The following is a 23,540-nucleotide window of genomic DNA, read 5'->3' as shown; positions in this document are numbered from 1 at the left end:
TTTCATAGTCATGTAAAATGCACTGATAGAAATCTGTCTTTAAATATGCCTTCTCATTTAAAGATGAATTCTTTTAGAGTTTATCCTGACACTGATGCTTGTATGTGATTCCCATTAATGCTAATGAAAACTGAAAAATCAGTAGGCTTCAAGTTGTCCCAGAAGTCACCCTAATCTTATATGCCACTAAATAAACAAAATAAACACCATGGAGTTTATTGTAGGTAATAGGAAGGCTAACTTTAAAGCCTTAAACATCACAGTTCTTTGGCTGTTATCAATGCTAAAGACGGGAGTTTTTTGATGAGGCTTTGGCCTGTAATTCTTAACACCAGTTGCTTCTTTTGTTTTATTTAAAATGTTCAGGTTGTAATCTAAAAGTAAACCAAAGAAGTTAAATTTCCAAGAGTAGCAATAACTCAGTCATATTGTAGATGAGGAAACTATTTGTGTTTCGGCTAATTTTTTTTGTGGGAATTTTATTGCCTGGGAATACAATAACAGAATTTTATTAAATTCCAAATGTAAACAGAAACTGATTGTAGAACAAATATATGCAGAACTCTGTTTTAAGTTATCTTCTCCTTACTGCACTGTTAATTCTGCCTTCTTCCTTTTGATTTAATGGCATTGTTTCCAAAGAATTTAAACAAAAAGGGAAAAAATTGTGGGTTTGGAATACTGGTGTTTAGTTGCATTAGAAGTTCTAGTAAGGTTCTTTATCTCAATAATGCACACATCAGTATAAAACCATGTCTGTGGTACATCATTAATAAAATACCCAGTATACAGCCTGTATGTTCTAGGAACTCAAGCTCTTGTCCTCAAAGAAAATTCCTCAGTGAGGATAATATCCAAGAAAAGCTGTAGATTTCATACTCATCCCCACTAGCTGCAGTTCTGCTAAAATATATTGAAGCTACACACACACACACATACACGCGTTTTACCGTGGAAAAATGATTCTCATTATTCCTTCCACCCGGATGTATTTATTTAGTTGTTTTTATTTCTATTGCCATGTGTGGCTCAGAAGCCCTCTGCTCCACTAAGGTTCTTTTCAGTATGAGGAGCCCTGTAAGTCACAATCTAACAAAATCTTCCTTTCCTACCCTTTCAAAAGTACAAATATATATGCTGTCTTTCCCCACTTCCTGTTGAATTAAAAGCTATGCAAGGGTAGAAATGCAGAGGTTAAATAGATCACCTTCATATGTTTTATGTTACGTACTAGAGCAACTTTCTGCCAAATCAGTCTACGCCTTCTTGTCTGACTTAGCTGCTATTAAATACCAAGAACTTCAGAACAAACCACACAGAGAAATAATATCACCCTCCATTGTCTTTGCTTTCCCTATCATCCACAACTTGCAGGCAAGAGAAAAAGGGCTGTTCAGATTCTTCACTTTTATCTTTGACATTTTCAGAGGGCTTCAGTTCAGAGTTGGAACGGAGCTGTCCTGTTTCTCCACTTGGTATTTTTGTTAGGGGATTGATTCCCACACTACTTGGTAGTTGCTGAGAACCTGACAGAGGACAGTGGTGCACAGGGTCTAATTTTCACTGGGCCAGCATTGCCTAATGTTAGCTGTTGCATAAGGCAGAGACTGGCACATGCTGGGGACTTTTAGATGAACTCTTCTCCACAAAAATTACACTGGTGTCTCAGAGATATCATCAAGTCTATGCAATAGTTCAGAGCATCTGAGTCTAATTTAACTTGGCTATTAAATATAATTACAGATTTGTTGCAAGAAGTTGACTGCTGCTGCTATGGTTGGTTTGGAAAGAAAGATATCAAGAAGTGTTCATTTGCGAGGCTTTCTGCTAAGTCAAGTAGATACTTGTGTAGAGCATCTGCTGATGTGGGGCAAGTCAGATAAGCCTCTTTGGCTTAGGAATTTCTGAACAACATAGAAATCAAAGTAAGTTTTCTCTCCTGATTGATCTTGGTCAAATTACAGCTGTTGGGGACAACAGTAGTGACTGAACTGATAATCCATCCTTGCCTGTTTGCTTAAAGTGGGAATGTTGACTGATGCCAGAGGAGGGGTACCAATCCCTGTAAGCAGAGCCTCAGATTAGGCAGAAATTCAGTTTCAAGACTGAGATTCAGACCCCAAAGTGTATTTTCACAAGTCCTGAAGTGAAACAGAACATGGGGCCATCAAAGGAACTGACCAGCTATGAAAAATATTGATTCCCTAATGAAAGGTGAAAAAACTTACTGACTGAAATCCCTTTTCCTCTGCCTCTTCTGTATGGAGACAAGACCTTTGCACTCAGGAGAGTTATCTAATCTGTCCTTAGGTTGAAGCAATTGCCTATCTCCCTTGGTAGATCAGACTGAATTTGCAATTAAACATAAGACAAAACATGAATAATTTTTCTAGCTATTTCTTGTCTCCAGTCTTGTTGTGTCTCTTTTGTGAATGAAAGATATAGAATGTAAAAGGGATAATGATAAGATCATGAAGGCAAAATATATTTAGATAAAGCTCCTCTGCTTGTACACAGAAGAGATGGGACAATTAGGTATTAAAAATTCACTTTAAGAAAAACAAAGCTGTTCTAAAAGAGGGCCAGAAAAGGCACAAACTCCTTTTAGCACTTATATAGCAACTAACTATTCCGACTGCTCCAATTCCAGTAAAAGGAATGAGAAGAAGTAGAGCACCTCTTTACGTAAACAGAAATATCTAATTTTACTCTTTTGTTTTGGTGGATTTTTCCTGTAAAGTATGTATTTACAAGACTCATGCACAGACAAAAAGAAAGAAAAAATACTATATAGACAGTAGTAACACTGCAAAATCAAACTGATTTGATAGACAATTCAGACGCAACGCAATCTTGTAATTGGATATAATGAAAAAGTGTACTTTAAAATAATTTTACTTGTTAGCACTACACTGCTTTTAATAGAAGCGAAGCTCAATTATTCATATGGGAGCTGGGAACACAATTTCAATTTTTTTCCAGGTGGTTGGCTTTGCAAATCTCTCTGAGGAGAAAAGTTGTCTTTAAAATGTTTGAAAAGTGCAATCTAATGTAATCGCATATCCTTTTGTGTACTTCAGTGCGAACATTTTATTGTCTATACTGTTAACTAGTTGTGTGTGTGTGTGAAGCAGTTTTATTCTATAGGATATGTGATTCCATTCATTTTAATATTCATCAAGATACTGAATGCTCTTTCCACATGTTTTGCAGTTCAGACTGTAGGTAAGAGAAGGGAAGAACGTGGCAGACAGTCTTCCTCAGGATTGTAGACCAAAGGGAAGAACCTGGGGAATCTGTACTGAGAGCCAGCAGCACTCACCCACTCCATGCCACAGAACACAGCAGCACTGAAGGGATTGTAGGGGTATTCCTGTTCCCATTACTGTATGTGTGTTGTATTTAAAGTTCTTCCCATGGCTGCTCTTGCTCCTTTATGTGTGCATGCAATATGTACCCCCAGGTCTGGGGAGAAGAGGGAAGTAGATTTTTGTTTTACCACATGGCTGATCCCTGCTACAGGATTGCAGTGTGTTTAGCCTGCCTCTGCTAGAGTGTTCATTGTCTCTTTGGGGGCTTTTTGGGACTCCAAAGGCAGAGGAGTGGCAAGAAACTTCATGTCTATAACATAAGAAAAATAAATTGTGCTGGCTGCTTCTGGTCTCCTCTCAAATTTTACCTCTTTCCCAAGTATATCCATCTGTTTGTGGGCTTGAACCTCCATGTTCCAATCCTGAAGACTGCCTGTTCTCTAGCTAAGGCTACCTTTAAAAACCAAAACAATAACAAAAAACCAAAAAAAATGCCCCCAAACCCAGACCGCACTGATTTAAAAAAAAACCAACTCATCTTTTATTCTTTTCTCTCTCCCAACTTCCCCCACAACTGTGTTTTAGGAACTGACAGGCACATCAAGAACATTCAAAAGAACACTCAAAAGAACACTCTCCATAGTCAGTACCCCTTGGGTGCTGACTTTTAAATTCTTGGTTCAGTTCAGGGTTTGTTTGACACATTCACATCCAGATGATCTTTCAAAATGAAACAATATATAGCTTTCTAATGACTTGCAAAAATCTGACGCATTTTGAAATTGAACTGTAATTTTACCCTACATAGTATACCAATCTCCGTTGTCAGATCTGCTGACATGGTTGTGTCTGCCTCGCTGACATAATGTTGTATTTTTGGTCTTGCCTTGTAAACTGCAGTATTTAGCACAGTATACCAGTACTGCGAACTTAGGTGGTACATTTATAGTTCTTCATGAACTCTGCAAGTAACTTAGGGTGTTAAGGATGAATAGACACCTTTTTTTTTACATTGCAGTCAGTCAAATGTCTGATTATTGGTGCTCCAATCTGACAGCTAGATCGTGCCTTGGAGTTTACATAAATAGCTACAATTTTAATTGTTCACACACTATTTACAAAACTGTAGCATGCTAGTGACATGGGATGGCTGAAATAAACAACAAAAATAAATACACGTGTTTCAGTACAACCAACAAGATGATAATGAAAACTGCATGAAAAAAGAACCTCGGTTTTATTTTTCTGAGCATGAGACTAAATGCCAAGATCACTCTTTAGTGTAATCATAACAATTTCAAGGAGTAATTGAGTCCTAAATTAAATTAAATCAATCATGTTCTTGTTTAATTTATATAGTGAAAACCTAAATCCCAGTCCCTACTCAGATTTTTATCTTCAACAAGTCTTTCTATAATTGTCTCACTTGTAGGAATAATGGATAGAGAAGAGAGAGATGCATCTTTTTCCCCCTTTCAGTTTTTATGACTGGAGAGGATGGAGGGTGCATCAATCTGAAGACACTGCAGGATGCTCAAACCATCAGGTGAGTGTGATTTTACAAGTTAGGGCAATTGGCTCTGGTTTTGGGCATGTTGTCTGCAGCCTAACTTATGAAACAAATGAAACACTTTGTTTATTGTTTCCTGTGGTTCTAGGCATGAGAAATATCCTTGGTGATCTTCTTTTAATAAGAGTGTTGATGGTATGAATGCTTGCAGATTTGTTTATTCTGTGGTCAGTTGGCTCCTGTAGTGGTACTACTTGACATGTTTGTGTGTGTTGACCTGGAAACAAAAGCAAGAAGGGAGATGGCTCCTGAGCCTATGTAGAAGCGGGTTTTACCTTCTGGAGGTGAAATATTTTCCTTAAAATGAAATATATTCCTTAAAAATATTTATTGTGACTATTTTAATACACACACACACATATATATCTCAAAATCATGTACATTTAAAGCATAAGAAACACTGGTCTAAAAGCATGGATCAAAACCTGATGGCTTTTTCTGTAGGAAAAGGTTTCCTAATGAGTGTCTCTAACTGTTTTTTTTTTCTTAATTATTATTTTAATATTTACAGTGTTCATTAAAAAAACCCTAACAAAACAACAAACCACAGAAATGTGCAGGTAGGCTGTGAACATGCAGTTCTTTATTTGAAAACAGCTGCTCTAAAACTATTTTCTTTTTGTTCAGTGTTACACTATCTGTAACACATTTATCAGCTGACCAACAGTCTCATCAAATTCCTACACTATGCTCGGTGTCTGAGTAACCCAGCTGGACTTCCCCTTGTGCCCTCACACTTCCATCCCAAGCTCTCCAGTTTGTTTGCATACAATGGCACAGCTCCAGCAAGTGGAGCAGAATGTGTCCCACTCTTCTGCACAGTGTATTGTGATCAAGTCACTCCCTGAGGACCTAGATGCTGAGAAAGGTTGAGAGCCCCAGCTCCCCATGGGTTAGGCCGGTATTTGCTGGGCCAAGACTTAACACTGAGCATGATCACCTCAGTTTTCTTCTGAAATGTGCTCTTCAGAAGAAAGTGACTAACATTGTATGGGTGGTCAGAATCAGGAATGGTTTGTCAAGAGTCTCAAGCATTGTGGCAGGAAGGTTTCTGGATCTCTGTGGAAGTGAGCATTCGGCTGGGTAGTTCTGAACATGTATAACTGATCACACAAGGGACTGACCATACCTAACAGGATTCAACTAAGAATCCAGTTCAAGACTAAACAGGTGCATTTTTGCATTACAAATTTGGACTTTAGTGTCTGAATCCTATGTTTTATGCTCAAATCCTTTTCTCAGTTTTGGCCCATAGTGGGAATCTGTGTGATATACTTTAATACTGTAGAAAAAAACCGAAGAGATGATCCTGAAAACAGGAAACATGTAGGTAATGTTTTCTGTGCTGCTTTCATCACATGAATGAAAGGATCATCTGGGGAATTAATTTTTTACTAAAGATAGTGTACCAGTTAAAACTTATCTAGGCTTGCAGGATAGTTATACAAACACTAAGATTCTCAATTGGAACCACATTTAATCTTACACTTTCTTTAAAGTCACTTTTGCTACATTTATTATGAAAGCAGTCACAAATGGCAAAGGAAATCCACCCAAAGTCTGTCAGGGATTCCCAAGGAAGTTTCAGGCTGAATTCCAGCTTTGCCCATTGCTCTTAACTGCTCCTATCAGGCACATGCCATATGGTCGTGCAAACAAATACGTGCACAGCATTTTCTTTCTCAAATAGTGACAAAACAGTTTGGGACCATATGTTGCACAACACAAGTGATCTCTCTAATGGCTTACATGAATAGGGGGAACCAGCTCTGAATGTGCAGTTGTTTGAGGCTTCTTTGCTGTATGTATTTTTCTACAATACAGAGAAAGAATTTGTATTGTGGTTTCTTCACTGTAGTGATTTCACTTGCAATGTGAAATATGGAACAGCAGTTTTTGTGGTTAGTGATAAAATACTTTGTAGGCATGAAGGTGACTTAAATTCTCAACAGCTAACTTGGCCTAGTCATTTAACCTTCATGACAAAACCAGTTTCCCATCCTAAGTCAGGAAAATGATTCACAACCAAAATTTTTTATCAAATGCGAATTTATTCCCAAAGGCAAAAAGTGGATCGATATCCTAGTTATTTTGTGAGATCTTTGAGAGCGTAAGAAAAAACCCCAAAATATTTTTTCTTGGGATGATTATGCAAAATGTAGACTAATTTATGCAAATATTTTTATTTCCTATTAAGTTTGGAAGGCAAGAAACACAGCTGCAAATTTCAGAGAAACATAGAGTTTGGACTTGTAACATTTAGGCAGGTAATTGCTGCAGTTTTTAACCACCTCAAATTTGTTTTAAAAGTCGTAACACTTGTCTCTGTTTTAGTTTCCTGGGGACATTTCTTGACACTGATTTTATTTATCAATGTGCAACCAAAATTTTCTGTTGATGCAGAATCAAGAGGTGATTTTAATAAAAGAAGGCGCAGAAGGAACTGATCTTGATGAGTTGAGATACAGAAAAGGGGAGAGGGGTGGATTTGTGAGGTCAGAATTTTGATGCAGGTCTCTGCTGTTAGGTATACACTGGAAATGATAAGGAAAGAGGGAAGTAGATTTTCTAACACATCATAATATACCTATAACTGGCAAGGTGCTGTAAATCACCAGCATGTATCAGTCTTCTCAGTACAGCAAGGAAATTAAAAGTGCTCGGTAGAGAAAGAATCTCCACTACTATGTTGAGCTCAAGTCACTCATCATGAGAAAGATTAAATCAAGACTCCCAAAATTTTGGAGGAATGAGGGATATTCAGTGTGGCAGGAAAAAGGATTAGGGTGATCAGGAAACACATAACTGATCATTTCAGAGGAAATTAAAAGATTTAGGTTTTTTTAGGGTAACGACACAAAGACTGGGGTGTGAATCTGTCACTTTATACCATAGAGGGGGGAAGTGGGAAGGATAGTAGTGGCACAAGAGAGAAGGAATATAAACTGATCTGAGTACATATAGTCTGGAAATAAGGAGTATGTTCCTAACTATCAAAGAGGCAAAATCTGGAGAAGACTTTAATCCAAGGAGTGGAGCTTATAAAAAGGATCGTCACTGCTTTTACCATAGGTTTCATATGTTTATGAAAGGGATTTTAAAATGTGTTGTTGCGATGGCAAGGGGCTGAAATCAGTCAGTCCTACATTCCTGCCAAAGAGGGATCAGGACCTCCCTTTGTCATTCTTAGGTGCCAGAAGAATTTTCAAGATGGAGCTGAAAACTTGGGAGGAAAGAAACAGGGTGCAAAATGAGGAAGAAAGAGTATGTTGTAATGTTTGCCTTTGTTTGCATTAAGAAATAAATTTAATGGAAAATTAATTTCACTAAAATTATTGTGAATTTAGAGCTTGATTTGGAGAAGAACTTAAAGGGATTTGTAGGTATTCAGCATTACTCAGCATCAAATCTTTAGAAATGAAATCTGAAACAGTAGAAATGTATTTGCAGAGAAGACATCTAATTAAATATGGTGTTAAAGTGTAAGTTTAAAAACACAGCAATTAATTGGCTGAAGTGTATTCTTGGAGTTTATATGATGTAGTTAAAAGAAGCCTGCTGACCGTTCTGCATTAACTTAAAATACTGATTTCTTTCAACTGCAAAGAAAACCCAAACCAAGATAACTCCTTCTTCCCTTCCGTCCCCCTCTTCCCCCCCCCCCACGCCCTAAAAAATTTAATTTAAAAAGCTTACTTAAATTATGCTCAGAATGCCCTTATTTCTGATAGTAAATAACTTGGAAATATTTTGAAACTTTACTGGGAGCAGATTATTTTTGCCTGCTGAAGACAGAAAGCAAACTTTACTTTTGACACCCTATCCTGAGAGAACCGGTAGAGCGCAAAGGAGATCCCAGCTGTGGTGGTTCTTGCCTCTCGGAGCGCGTGCTGCGCTGCTGACGCCCCTGTGCGTTTTGGAAGCAGGAGAAACTGTGTTCCATCAAATTGTTTTTAACGTTGTAGAGGTGCAAAAGCTCCTCGATTGTGCAGCGAGAAGGAAGGAGGCAAAGGAGGAAAGCCGTAGCGGTTTTGGGCGATGTGCCCTCCGCCCGCTTCTTTTTGTTTCATTGGGGATTTTTGTGAGGAAGATTGCAGGCTCCTGAGGCTTCTGGGAGCAGGACTCGCCTTTCAGAGGGGGCCCAGGTCCTGCTGGCTCCTGGTGGTCGTCGAGTGAGGAGGGAAAATGTGTGCGGACTCGCCCGGGGCCGGGGCCGGAGGCTGCCCCCGGCAGAGGGTGCCGGAGCGCAGGGACTGTCCTTGTCCTGTCCGCCCCTCGGCGCCGCACCCCTCCCCTGTGTCGGGTCCCGGGTGACGTTCGGATGCTGGGGAAGGAGGAGGCGGAGGAGGAGGAGGAGGAGGGGAAAGGAGCGCAGCTTCCTCCGCCCCCAGTCGGGGTCGGTCCGTTAGCAGGAGCGCAGGGCCGGGGCGGCGGTGCCCGGGACGAGTTTGCGGCAGCGCCTCCGGACCCCTCTCCGCCCCAGGCGCTGCTCCCTGCGGGCTACCTGCGGGATCTGTGCCGCGGCGGCCGGGCGGGCAGCATGGACCCCGCGGCGGCGGCGGGACGGCGGGGGGCGGCGGGCCGCCTCCTGCTCCTGCTGGCGGCCGCGTCGCTCCTTCGCCTCCGCGCGGCAGGTAAGGAGCGGGCCCCCCGGCTGGAGGGGAGGATGCTTCTGCTCTTCGAGTAGGGGTGTGTGGGGAGAGGGGAGGCAGGGAAAGCTGCTCCAGTTCCTAGGAGAATTGCGCGTATCCATTTGGGACCGGCGGAGCCGCCAGCATCCCCAGGTGGTGGTTCATGGTGGTTACTTTTTCTTTCTATCTTTTTCTTTTCTTTTATTTTTTTTCCCCCTCTTTCTTTTATTTTTCTTTTCTTTCTTTCTTCCTTTCTCTCTTTCTTTCCGCCATTCTTTTTGTTTTCTTTTATGTTTTTTCCCGGTTCTTCTTGGCACAATGGAAACCTGATGTTGTATTCTTTATAAGGGGGCGGGGGTTGGCAGGAGGCGAGAGCAGCTAAAACTTTTACCCCGAGCGCATCCCGGCGCCTCTGCCCCAGTCTGGCGGCAGGCTCTTCGTGCCTCTTTTCGGCGGGTTCAGCGCTCCGAGGCTGGTTGGTAGCCACTGAGGAGGGCAGGGTGAAGGGAGAAAGAAGGAGAAAACAAAGGAAAAGTTCGGGGTTTTGTTGTTGCCGAGGGTGGATAGCAATGTGTGGAGCCTCCTCCTTCACTCTGCCCGCCCTCCAACCCTCTCCTCGGAATGGTTATAATAATGTGTTATTATTTGGGACGTTGAGTGTTGCCAGAATCTCAGCGGGAACCAGGAGGGGATTAAAGTTGAGTGGGCGAGGGGGCAGCCGCCGTGCTTGCAGCTTATGAAGGCTCGGCGGGGGTTCTTTCTGTGTGTTTTTGAGCTTTAGAGGGTCCCATTTTCTCTGTGTACCTGGCCGACCCTCAGGGACTGAGAAGGTCAGACTTTGGGCTCAGGAAACATTAGGGCGCGCGGTTCAGTGAGCTCCGCGATTGTTTTTAGGGCTGAATAAACTGTCCCTATTAACATCTGACCTTGCGCCGTGGCAGCAGCGCCGCTGCTGCTGAGCAGATGCCAGTTTGTCCGGCATCTCCGAGGGAAGCGCCGTGATTTACAGGGACCTTAGGGAACGTGTAGGGTTGGAAAGCCACGATGGTGTAAGACACAGTTCCCGTAAAAGAAGCCGCACAGATTTTTTTCTTTTTTTAAAAAAAAATTTCCCTCCTCCGCTCACGCCTAAGTTGTGTGGTGCTTTCAGGGCAGGAAAGGGGAGGCTTAACGTTTTCGTTTTCTCTGGGATGTGAAATGCACCGTCGAGGTAGGAGCTGCCGGATCCAGCTCTTTGATCTTTCATGAAGCCGTTCTCTGGAAAATTGCCCTCTCCCCCTCTGCAGCAGATAAACCTTACTCACAAAGTCATTCCCGGGATTCTTTGCCCAGGGACCGAGGGAGCAGATGACAGGGCTGCACCATTTCCATGCCATGTTTGTAATCCTTCCCCTTCTGTCCTCACCGGGCAGCGCGGGAGCTCGGCGGGTTGGCAGAGCCTTCCTCCCCCGCCTTTCCTAGCTTTAACTTAATTGCACCGACGTGCTGGAGGAGACCGATGATGTCTTTAAGGAAAAACAGTGATGCTGCAGATTAGAGGGGACTTGTTAATCAATTGCACGTTTGAAAGACCTTTTCTTCCCTTTGTTGCTTTCACTAATCCGTTTAGCTCTCCCCGGGAGGTGACAGATGCCTTTATTTCCTGTTATTCAGCTCCGGGGTCCGAGGTCTTGCCATTTGTTGCCTTACCATGAAGGGAGAGGGTCAGCAGAAAGCTAGAGGTCTGGGAGCTTTCCGGGCGAGAGCAGGAGGCGGGCATGTTACAGCTCGCGGATTTGGGGTCAGTTCCCGTCGCGTTTATTTTTCCTAGAGCCTTTATTGCTCCCTTTGAAGAGGCTGCCCCGCTGCTCTGCCCCTCCTGCAGGGTCCGGGGCTCCGGGGATCCCCCGGGGCCGCAGGGAGGATGACGTTCGTCCTCTGACGGTTGTGAGAGGAGATGCCGGATTGTCTGTTCCCGGGCCCCGCTTTATTCCCTTCACCCTGAGCAGCTCGATCTGTTTTCCGAACGCAGCAGGAGGGAGGTGTGCACAGTGTCCCGTGAGCTTCTTCCCTTTCTTCCTTCCTTTTTTCGTTCGTTCCCTTGCCCCCCGCTGCAGCCCGAGAACACCGACGCTTATGCATCTGCCACGGCCAGACTCTCTCTGCCCTCCCAGAGCCTCCCCACAGCTTCCCGGGGGGTGGAGGGGTGCAGGCTCCCGGGAACCTCTGGCCGGGCGCGGAGCTGCCCACGGGTGGAGCGCCTGGCGCCGGGAAAACGGGCCGAAAAAGCGCTGGGAGTGTGGCAGCGTACCTCCGTCTTCTTTTGTGGGCAATGGTACTGCTCCGTCCACTTGTATATGCTCTCAGGAGACATGTCAAGTTTCAGCCTTCTCGGAGGCAGTATAAAAATCATAAATTACCAGTAAAAGCGCGTTTGGGGTTTATCCTTTTATTTTAGCACTTCCCCATAAACAGGCTCATGATAACTACCTCAACCACCTGTAGAAAGCGTGGATTCACTCTACTTCGATAGGCATGAAGTTTGAGACTCCATTTTCTTCTCTGAATAAGCGTCACAGTGGTTGAGAGCCCATAATCACAGCAATAAATACTTGTGTACTTCTATTGTTGAGGGGTATTCTTCTGTTTAATTAGATTTGCTTAATGGTAAACAGAGTATTTGTTACTCTACATTTCACTTAAAGGTTTATTTTTGAAAATGTTATTTCAGCCTTTTCAGTGTTCACTTTTAGAATATGGCCAGGTGAGAGGTAACAGCAATGAGGATGGTCATTTGTTGAAAATGGTGATGCACAATGGACTCGTCTTACAGACTTTTGCTCCCTTGCCATTAAATAGGAAAGGACGTTTAATCAACTGGAAATTGATGCTCACGTGACTTGAGAAGTATGCAGAATGCAGTGTTCAAAAAAAAACCAAAAACCCACAACAACTCTGTCAACACAATGTCTGGGAATGAAAACATAATGGTAACTCATGGCTGTGATTTTGAAAGCCCTGAAGTTTGTAAACTTCTACCTAACTTCATAAAGAGAAAACCTCTCTAATTTCTGAGAGTACAGTGTTTGTGGAGAAATTAATACAAGCATGGATTACTTCTGAATGTCTTTAAATGCCTAACTACAAAAAGTTATAAAATACTTAGATCTCAAAAGTTGCATAAGACTTAGCTGTAGCTCCATCCTGACTTTAATAAAAGAGATTTGGCTCTGGAAATTGTACACAGGTCGTCTGATAAAAGTCAGTACATCTTTGAGTATAAGGAGTTTTCAGATAGCTTTTAATAAATGATGTTGATCACATTAACTATTTTTAGGTCAAATCTCAATCAAACCCTTTCTAGCGTTAATTAAATTGTTAGTTTAGTGATGAAGTTTATCACTGGGTCAAGAGTTGGCACTGAATTTTTTTTCCCCTTGAGTGTCTTGATTAAATTAAGCATTTGTAATGGAATTGCACTTTTTCCCTTAATCACTTTGTTGCTGTAAACAGCATAGAAATGCAAGATGCTGGAAGAAGAGGACCAGATGAGAGATGAAGCAAATTAATCCTGTTTAGTGAGTTTTCAGTTGTTTGCAGAAAAGCTGATCTTTTTTCTAAACTCACTGCACTTTGTCTAAGGTGTGAATAGCTTTCAGAACTGTCATTGACATGGGAATATGTTTGACCACTAATTAAAGGACTTGTGGAGTCCTTTTCATGGCTTATTTTCAGAGTCTTAAATTCCTATTTTATATTCAATAAAAATGTCTTTTAGAAGCAGTCAGCATCTCAAGCTTTTAATCATACTTCTGACTGAGAGAATTTATTTTAAAGGTCTCTTTGTATTTATTTTTTTTAACATTGCAGACAAAGAAAAATATTAAGCAAACTTTCATTTTTTTAAAAATAATAACTCTTTTTATAGATGTTCTCTGTTGCCTTGTGTGGTTGCTCAGAAGGAAGAAATGCTACTTACAGTATTCCATCTAATTTATAGCATCTGTCACTATGTTCTCTGTGCAAAGAATGGTTTGCTATTTAAGTTTGTTTATTCATTGTGAGGCTGTTGCTTTATAAAGGAAGTTGTCATTAGGCTCAGCATGTCTGGAAAGCATGCAAGCACTCAAGTCTTCTAATCCAGTGACTACAAAGTAGTTAACGCTTCAAAGAAAAGGAACGACAGGATTTTGTTTCACTGAAAGAAGATGCATTGTTTGTTAATCCTGCTTTTAGTTGTTACTCCACTAAAGACTACTACAGCATTTCTAGTAATCATTAGGGACAAACATGGATTTTGCTTAAATTATTGTCTTTTCTCTTGTTTTTTTTTTTTTTTTTCTAAACGTGTAAGTAGTGAACTGTGCCTTACCAGGTTCTTGCATTTACTTTTTCTGGGACTTTGCCATACACCAATATTCACTTGCAGCATCCTGCTAGATAGTTTTGCTGATGTTTTCCACAGACTTGACTCACAACCCAGCTTTTTCTTTTGACATCTGTTTGTCCTCCTCAGCCAGCTCGGGAAAGGACTTCCTCTTCCAAGTGATACCAGCTTGTGATCTTTTTTTAAAACTAAAAATGTCTGTACATGACTTTCCAGGCCATAAACTATACTTTTCAAAAAGTCAAAAGGCGATCTCTTAGCTATGAATTGTGACTTTGTGTTTGAGATGGTGGTGGACAAAAGCTTTCGTTTAAGAACACAAACAAATCTGCATTGTAGTATCAGTGAGAACAAGAAATCACTATAGAAATGTATTTCCCCAAGTAGTGCACTCTTACTGTGATGGGCATAAGTAGATGAATTCCACCAACACTGAAGACCCGGTATGGGTATCCTACATACAGTTCCATCCTTCTGAGCTGGTGTTGAATCAGTCTGTGTGTATCTCCATGAGCCATTATGGACATGTATCAGTAGTGTGTGCTGCTTCAGGAAGCAAAGGGAACATACTCCTCTGCGCTGATTGAATTAGCCCTCATGTCTATTGATGCCTTCTGTTTTTGCTGTAATGTGTGCCTGTCTTTGAAGGCAAGTGAAGGAGAGTGATACACAGTAGCTGATGGAGGGGAAGGGTATCACAGTTATTACTGGTTCTGTAGGAGGTATTTAAAGAATGAGTGTGGTTTCACGTGCCTGTCGCTCTGAGTCTAGAGCAGAGTTCATTAAAGGCTCTCTGAAAGGCTGTGTGGTTGGTGAGGGCATAGTTTCACAGACAACTGAAGCTCCTAGTTTATTTAGTTAAATCAGCAAGCTGGCTCTGCTGGAAAGTAGTCATAAAGAAAAAATGAAGGAATACAAGGACAGAGAATTAGCACAAGAGATAAGGCATTTTTTTCTTCCACTCTAATGATTTTTGCTGAAGAAGAAGGAAGATAATTTGTCTGGGTACTGCTTGCAGGAACAGCAAAGTGAAATGAATGGGGAAATATTGGGGATCACAGTTTGCCAGAGTTTGGTTTTAAGGGGTGAGTAGCTGAATCAGGAGATTAGATTGGATCCCCATTTGGCATTTTGTCCCTGAGCAATCCATCAGTTTCACATGTCTAACATACCTTCTGGATCTGAAATTTCTATTCAGATGTGATTTTGTTAAGACAGCAACAAACAGGTTCAGTATTTCTTGAACAAAAAGACCTTGTGTGTATTTTGTCATTCCTGTGAAACCTCTACTGAACCTAGATTTCTGTCTTGTAATTGCTTTGTTGGACTTCCTTTTATATGAACAGAATAAACATTTAATTCTGTGACTCCAGATTACTTGTCTTCATCACTTGCCACTTGTCTTCATCAGAACTGCTCTAGGGTGTTCATTTAACAGGTCATCTGGTGAGTATGTTTTCGATGTGAAGTAGTTTCTATAAATGGTTTTCCTTGCTTTTTATAGTTTAATACATTAACATTATTTTTTTCCCCCATAGTATTGTCTAGATAAGAAGAGTGACTTGACTGGTTGTATAAAGAAGAGGTAAATTCTGTAAGCGTTCTAGGATTCTGAAGGCCTACTTTTCAAAACAATCTACACAACTGTCTAGTTGAATCATAAATGAAGCTATCAATGGATTAATTCTTTATCAAAGCAATAACACAGTCACATATTCAATTATTGTGTAGATAGAGAACAGATAATGTACCACAAAAGACAGGAAGAATTTTATTCCTGTGTCTTTAATTATAAAAATTAGGGTTGAAAATAATAAACTTAATTACTACTAGTCAGAAAAACTCTCCTAAGTCAAATGAATTGTAAACAAACAAACAAACAAACAAACAAATTCATTGTATATAAGTGTAAAAGAGGAATCACAGAGCTCTGCCAAAGACAGACTAATGAGAGTGGCAGACTGCTGCACAAATGGAGAAGATTGCTTTCTTCCATGTCTGCAACAGAATAGATGGGTGTTGTATCTCTTAACTTTTCTAATAAAGAAATAATAATCTGAAACTGGTACAGCAGGTCCATGTGAGAGTGGTATGATAAAACTGTAATTGTCTGTGGGACAGCCAGTGCTGGCAGAGGGGGTTGCACATTGAGGGACAGGAGGTATGAGGCACAGCAGTGCCACCTTAGATCAGACGAAGTTGTTGTGGGACTTTGCTTGTTTGTTCTTCTCTTTGGAGGCAGAACAAGCAAAGGTCTTGTTGTATAAGAAGCTCTCTGGAAGAAAAAAGCCAAGAAGGACTGTTCTAGAAACATTAATTCAGTTTGCCTGGGTTTGCATGAGAAATTACTCCCATGAGTGCATCAAAAGTGTTTTTGAATAGAGCAAGGTCAGAAAATAAGAAAATGGGAAAAAAAAAGAAAAATAGTGTTACTTGATAGTCTTGGACTACTGCAGCTGAGTAACTTTAAAGTAGGTTCTGTCAATCTCTTGTATGAACCAATAATAAATTGAACTGCTTGAAAGCTTAAGATGCCTCAACAATGTATAAAATTTTCTGCCTTGTTCATCATCATAAAATTTAGAACAAAGTTATAGTATGCAAAGAGAATGCTGAGATTTTTTATCCTTAAAATGAGAAAGCTTGTATTCTGGGAGAAAGTAATAGTTTTGCTGTGCTTGTTTCTTGTTTAGAAAAATGACACAGCAGAATTGTGTTATAGGTAAACACAATAATAATACTAGAGCTAGTAAGGTTGCAGCAATGTTTCTGTCTATAATAAAATTTATCCCTTCTTCAAAATCCAAAAGCATAAATAAGCAAGTGAAGGCTGCAGACAGAGAACCCAGATGTAAAATCATCTGTACTCTTATTTCAGGCATTAATGGTTCTGTTCTGATTCTAAATATGTGCTGCTTTCAGATTTTGCTGACAAACTAGAGGAGCATTTTTTAAATAAATTGTCCTCTTAACATGTACTGCCCTGATGTATATTTGTCACGTAATGCAAAACTATGGGAACTGTATATCAGAGAGCTGACTGGACAAAAATTAACCCTGCAGAATCCAATGCTGTTCTGGCCTGGCTCCCTGAATTGGCTTACCTCCAGTACCATGGACCACCAGCATTGGTGTGGGGAAGAGAAGATAGATGGCTGGGAGGAGGAGCACATGGCAGCCCTGGCAGAGCAGCTTAAATTGCCATGGGACTGTATTCTTGGAGAGAGAAAATCATATATGCAAAAATATTAACGTAATTTTGTGGGCTAGAAAATGTAGACACACTTCCACAATATTATTGTAATTGATGACTGTCTAAGGTTTGGATTCTGCAGAGTGAAGATGAACCTGTGCAGTTTAAATAAGAAAATTCTCACCTGCCTCAAAAGTCTAGTCTGCAAGCAGGTGTTTGTTTAGTTTTCAGATTCTCACCACAAATCGTCTTAGCCATTTGTGTTAGAACTGTTGGATCTTCAGCAGTTGTTACTTAAGCTGCATTTTAGGAGTCCACTGAGTTTTTCATTGCATTATAAGTTAGAATAAATGATCTTTGAAATTAAATGTCATAATAAAACAAGGGAGTCTTTTCAGTACAATAAACAAGGAAATGGACAGAATGCAAGTTTTGTGAAGATTCTAAAGATCTATCAAAGCTTTCTGAGTATTCTTTAAGTTGAAAATACCAAGGATCTTGTAGCATCTATCTGTAATTACTCTTTTAAATCTTACAGCTTCCTGTGGAGAAATACAAATCATGCTGCTTTTGAGTTAATGTGAAACATTTCTTTCATCAAGTTGAAAAGAAAAAAGGGGAGGAGTCTATGACAGGGAAACCAGAAACTTACCATCATATAAGAATTTCCTTTTTTGGGGAGTGGGAAATTAAAGTTATGGTGCCCTAGGAACTCAGTAGTTGAAGAATGAGCTTAAACATTAAAAAAAAAGTTTTAAAAATTGTAGTTATAGTGGTGGTTAATGATGACTCTTTTCATGGTAGACCAGAATACCTTACAAAGGGAGAAGTGGTAATATGTAGATAAAATTGCAAGCTTGAACAGGATTTGAACCAAACCTACATGAGAAAAACATATCTGCTGTTGTTTTAATTTTAAAAATAACTGTGTTTCATAGCTCTGCCTGGAAACAATTTAATACAACAAATTGATTTTTGTAGAAAGTATTTCCAGCCAGACCAGAAGCAGTACTTAAAAAAATACCTTGAAAGGGTGAGTCTGTTCTTTATACTTGGTTTCGCAAACTCAGTGAATTTGGATATTTATATCTGATATTATGGATAGTAATTCAACCTGTTTTTCTAAAGCTGATCTCACATTTATCATTTTCTCTCTGTGTCAGTGTAGAAATATGATTCGGAAGTATCTTCTCTAACAGAGGTAGCAGAGAAACTGTTACAAAGTTCATGATACTGTGGTTTTCAAAGTAACAGAAAAAACCCAACCACGTTTCTTTCAAGTTTTACATCTAGAGAGCTTTTGGATAATGTTGCTCTTAAGAAAAATATGCTTATTTTTACTAGTGTGTTATCTAAGAACATATCACATGTAAAAAATGCTTTGAAGAGGATCATGCGAGTCAATGACAAGAGCATGCAGAGTTAGGAAAGACAGGTTTCAGAAGTTATACCAATCTGTAATCCAAAGGCCAAATTTAAAGTCAGGAGCAGCTTTGATTCTGGAACTTGAGGATTATGTGTTTACGCAGGAAAGGACTGCAAAAACTAAGGTGTTAATTTATAGCATATTTTCAGAATTACAAAACCTGGAAAATACTATCTCACATTTATTACAGAGGCAATTATTAGAAAGTCTTAACTCAGTGTGAAACTGAAGAGTAAACTAGATGCAGTATTTTCTTCCTGCATACAAGGCCTTAGTGATCAGTGAAATATTTGTAATGTCATCTTTACTTGCACTAAGTCAGATTGGCATGTGATTTGTCATTTCTAGAAATAGAGAAAAATCAAACCTCTGTGGTTTAGTGTGGTGTTAGGCTCTGTAGAAATTATTCAAGTGTCTTTACCTCTGTTATATTTTCTGGAAGATCAAGGTCTTCTGTAACCACGGTATGACTGGGGAAAAAAGGGATCTAAAAGGACCTTGAGAGGTTGGATTATTTGTTCTTCAAGACAGAATCAACTTTAGCTGGCATAGCCTATTCTCAGAGGTGACAGGAGCAGAGATGCAGTGACTTCCACTGGCAGCCATGCAGACTTAGTGCTTACTTACACTTGATTGCAATCCCAGTGCATTATTTACTGTTACAATTTATTCCTCTCTCTTGCAATTGTACTTGATTTTATTTTTGTGGCTTCTGAAATAGATCCTCAAACTTTGACACAAATACTTCTCAAAAATTTTCCTGTCTCCTTGTAGATACCTCTCTTTCAACACCCCCTTCACCACTACTGTTTTCTCAGCCTTTCCTCTTACATCATGTTTTCTGAATCTTGTGGTTGTGCTCATTCTTGTCTACTGGACCTTCTCCAAAACATCTTTCTTCAACTGCGCTAACCAAAACTGGTGTATTCTAGTTCATGCTGTACCAGGACAAACTGAAGGAAGATGATTGTTTCCTATATTTACCAGATGACATTTTTATTTCCCAGATTGAAGTCTGACTGTTTTGTGGCAGGATAGCCTTGCTCAAGTTCTGATCCACTCCAGATCTTCCACAAAGAATTGTTGCCAAGCCCCTGTTTGGTACCAATGAAATGGTTTAAGCAGGAAACTTTCTGCCTGTCTTCACTCTGTTGCCCATCTTTGTTCCCACCCTCTCCATACCATTTTTTACTGGTGTTTGATTCCATTTACTAAGACCAGAATGTTTGCAACACCTAAGAGCTTGGTGTTGTCTGTGGAGTTCAGTAAGGCAGATATCCATAGCACTGAAACTTGTGAAGCTCCACAAGTTCACTGAGACTTAACTCTAATAGTTTTCTAAGGAGCTGTCATTTGCCACTATACAAAATTTCATGTTTCACCTATGAGAATGTCATAGGGGGCAGCTCCCTCCCCACTAGTGACTTCAGGCTCTCATTCCATACAGCATCTTAGATGTCATATTATGGTCCTCAGGAACTAAACTTCCCTCAGCAGAAACCCTTGTGACATGTGTAAGACTCTCCTTCTGTGGCTTCTTCTTAAATAACCTGCCTTTCTGTAACTTTTGTTTCTATAGCTCTGGTAAGATACATTTTCATATTGTACCAGAATTCATCAATTTGAAAGGCAGAGTTCACACCTGCCTGTTTTCAGAGACTGATTTTTTTTTTTCTGAGTTCAGATAAAGCCCATAGAAAACTTTGCAAATGACAGTTCTCTCTCTGAGTCTTAATATCATGTCTGTGTCAACTTCATGGATTAAAATTATACCCTTTAATCTTACACTGGGTAATGTATTCCTACATTTTACTCTTCAAAGTCCCGTATTGAGTGAGTAGTTGCATGTTGCAAGACCAAGGCAATTAACTAAAACTACTCTAGCTTTTGAAGCATATGATAAAAATTAATTTTTAAGCATTAATGCTTCTGTGAAATAAGTTACGGTTTTAAAACTGCAGAAATGATGTAAGAGTAAGTAGGCGTACTTGTCATTGTCTCTACAGGGTTCTCATTTCCTCTGGCTCACATCATCCCATCTTCCTTATTATTATTTTATTTTTCTGTTCTTCTAATTTAACCTTTTTCCCTACAGCATGTTTCCTTGTGACACTTGGGTGTTTTGTTGTTTGATTGTTTTCTTTCTGACTAATTCTTCACCCATTGAGTAGCACTTTAGGTCTTAGGAATTCACAGACATGTTATGGTTTCCTACTAATGATAGAAAGTATTTCAGTGATCCATAGTGGCTGTTCCTAGCTGTCTGGAAAAACAAGTTCCTGGACAGCTGGTAGGAAAAGTGCCTCTAAAGAGATGGTTTTCTGTGACTGAGCAGTTAGCATCCTCCCTCATAACTCATGTTGCTTGAGAAGCCATTTTACCATCTACAGGTTCTGACCCTTTGGGAGCCTTAATAGTGTAAAAAAATAATGGACTCTGCTTGTTTAGGAAAAAAACATGCTTTGTTTTTCTGCATGCCAAAACCAAAGTTGTGAAATAGTGAAAATTACTACATCCTTTACTGTTGCACATGTTTAATGTACAAAAACTGTTTGTGGGTTTTTCCCCCCTCTTCGGTGTTTTTTCCTAGTGTGGGGATTGGTTTCCCCTTTCCCTTTTTAATCTTTCTTTCCACCTTTCTTTTCATTCCCCCCTTTCCTTTCTCTCCCCCTTTCTTTTCCCTGTTTCCTTTCTCTCCTTGCTTTCTTTCTTTGTCCCTTTGAACTGATGAAACCGCTCTCTTTGGTAATTCTGAGTCAGTTGGGTCAGTCCTGGGCTTTTCTGTGCAGAGACTGCCAAGTTTTTAGAAAGTATGTGGTGGTTTAGGGATTTGGATATATGTCCAAAAGGGACAAGATTTGAGACTTCCAAATGTCTTTAATTTAAAACCATAATTTGGAAAGGATCTTTCCTGAGTCCCAAGAGAAAAAAGCCAATACTTTCATTTATACAATTAGTCATCATTCTCTTCACCATTAGGGCTCTCCTCCCTTCTGAAAAGGCTACAGTTTGTTTTGCTGCCTTAACAAAAATAAGTTTAGTTGATTTAATGTTCTGTTTTCATGATGAAGTGTCTTATCTAGGTCATAGTTTAGCTGTTAACAGTATAGTTATGAAGTGGTAAGAATTCTCTGCGGTGAATTTAGTCTCTAGAGTGGGGCAAAATGCTGTTTAATTAGCAAATAAAGCAGTTCAACTTCAAATTATGTCAAAGTTGACTGCAACAATTTTAATCTTTTAGTAACCCCCTAAATATGTAGAGTGTCTGGAACTGCTCAAAACTCTGGTAATTTGACCTCTGCTATAGAAAAAGCATTTCATATAAATTAATATTGTAAGTAGCTATCCAAGGAAGGGAATTTTTTGATTTAGAAACCAAGTTAATAGCTTTATATTATGTGCAGACTGTAAAACACAGCTAAAGACTAAGAACATGTTCTGAGTTCAGTTTTTTGGTACTCAAGGCTCATTTGACTGGCTTATCAAATACTATGCTAAATCCTTTTAAGTATTTGAAGCTGGTATTTGTGATATTTGCTTGGGATTGTTTTGTCTGTTGTGTAACAGTATTATCAGCAGATGTTTCCGTCATTTCTGCATAGTTTTAATTGGTGTTTAACATGATTACAGCCATAGTTTTGAACGTGCAAGCAGTAGAAATATTCATGTTCTAAGTGTTTTCTGGACATGCAAGGTAAATGCAGTTATTTTAAAAGGAATTCTGTATGAGCTTCACCATAAAAAGTTTTGAAAACCATATTGTTTGGTATTTCATTTATGTCTATTGAAGCAGCAGTAGTTTGTCTCTGTGTCTCTCATGTTTACTAAAAAAAATCGTATGTGAGCGCTTCTCTCTTTAGTTGATTCTATATCAGGCATGATTTTTGATGTATTGAATTTTGCAATAAATATAGACTAGCACTTACATAGTAAGTGAATAATTAGTGACTTACATCACTAACTCATTGGCCGTGTTTCATTAGCTCTAGAGTGCCACCTCAGCGCCATGGGAAATGGTTTTGATTGGATTCTCAGAAGCTTAACTTTCCTTGTATTTAATTTACGTGAAAAACCATTTCTATGGAGTCCCTATTTCTGGCTTGATCTGGGTAGGCAGCCCTTTGTAGAGTGTGGTGTAGAATAGACTAGTTGCTTTAGTCTCCATTCTTATTTTATGTTTTCATTTGTATGATTATACATCTGAAGGAAAATAAGTCTTTATGAAGATTTGATTTCCTGACTAATGTGTGTTTTTTAGTAAGATGGTTTATAGTTTACTGTAAGGTTTTGTTGAACTGGAAAACAATGAGTGAACCTGAACCATCTAAAGACAAACTTGTCTGTGTCTCCATGAGACTGGTCGGTGAAGGAGGTATGTGAACCATGACTTGTTCATACCTAAGATCCCACAAAACTGTTTGTGTAAAAATCTATAGACTGTTCTGCCATTTCTCCCCCAAACAGCTGTCTGCTGGGATGAACTTTAAAAGACCTGGTTTCATGAGCACATTTTCCATTTTGTTTTACTTCTAAACCAGTTATCTTCCAGAAAGATGAAGGCATTCATTTGTCTCTCATGTAATGGCATTATGAATTGCATGAGGAGCAGTGCTGTTCTGGAAGCAGTCCCTAGCTTTTGTATAAAATAAACAATTAAAATTTATTAATTAAGGTAGCATTTACACCTCTTTGATAGGGGTAATAATGAGTTTTTAATACTGTAAGAAACCATATTCTCTTGTGAATATAAAGTTTTAATTTTTTTACCTGAATAAAAGATTTTAAAAAACAAAAAGTCAGACTTAAATGGTCATAGTATATCTTTATAAAGTTTGAACTGAAAATCATTTCACTTGCCAGATAGGCATTTTTGTGTTACTTCTGCACCCATTACTGTTCAGCATCTAAAATGGAACAGGAAGTCTCATTTCACTGACACAGTCATAGATTTTGGTGGTATCTTGTTTTGTAGATTCAGTAATACTTTCTGAAACTCCTGTTGCCAAGGCAAACAAATTAATGAAGGCTATTTAATTTTTAAAT

The 23,540-nt window shown here is 39.5% G+C and overlaps 1 protein-coding gene across 1 annotated transcript in view; it reads left to right on the top strand.

Moving 5' to 3' along the window:
• Positions 1–9,202: 9,202 nt before the first annotated feature.
• The window catches only part of ROR2 (receptor tyrosine kinase like orphan receptor 2), a 144,890-nt gene continuing 130,552 nt past the window's right edge, over positions 9,203–23,540 (top strand). Inside the window, exon 1 of the mRNA XM_069001856.1 lies at positions 9,203–9,515. Within this exon, the coding sequence (XP_068857957.1) occupies positions 9,203–9,515 (313 nt within the window). The remainder of the gene's footprint in view (positions 9,516–23,540) is intronic.

Source organism: Aphelocoma coerulescens (assembly GCF_041296385.1).
Source record: "Aphelocoma coerulescens isolate FSJ_1873_10779 chromosome Z unlocalized genomic scaffold, UR_Acoe_1.0 ChrZ, whole genome shotgun sequence".
Lineage (NCBI taxonomy): Eukaryota > Metazoa > Chordata > Aves > Passeriformes > Corvidae > Aphelocoma > Aphelocoma coerulescens.
The sequence above is the reverse complement of the archived record's forward strand: the minus strand, read 5'-3'. Positions and strand labels throughout refer to the sequence as shown.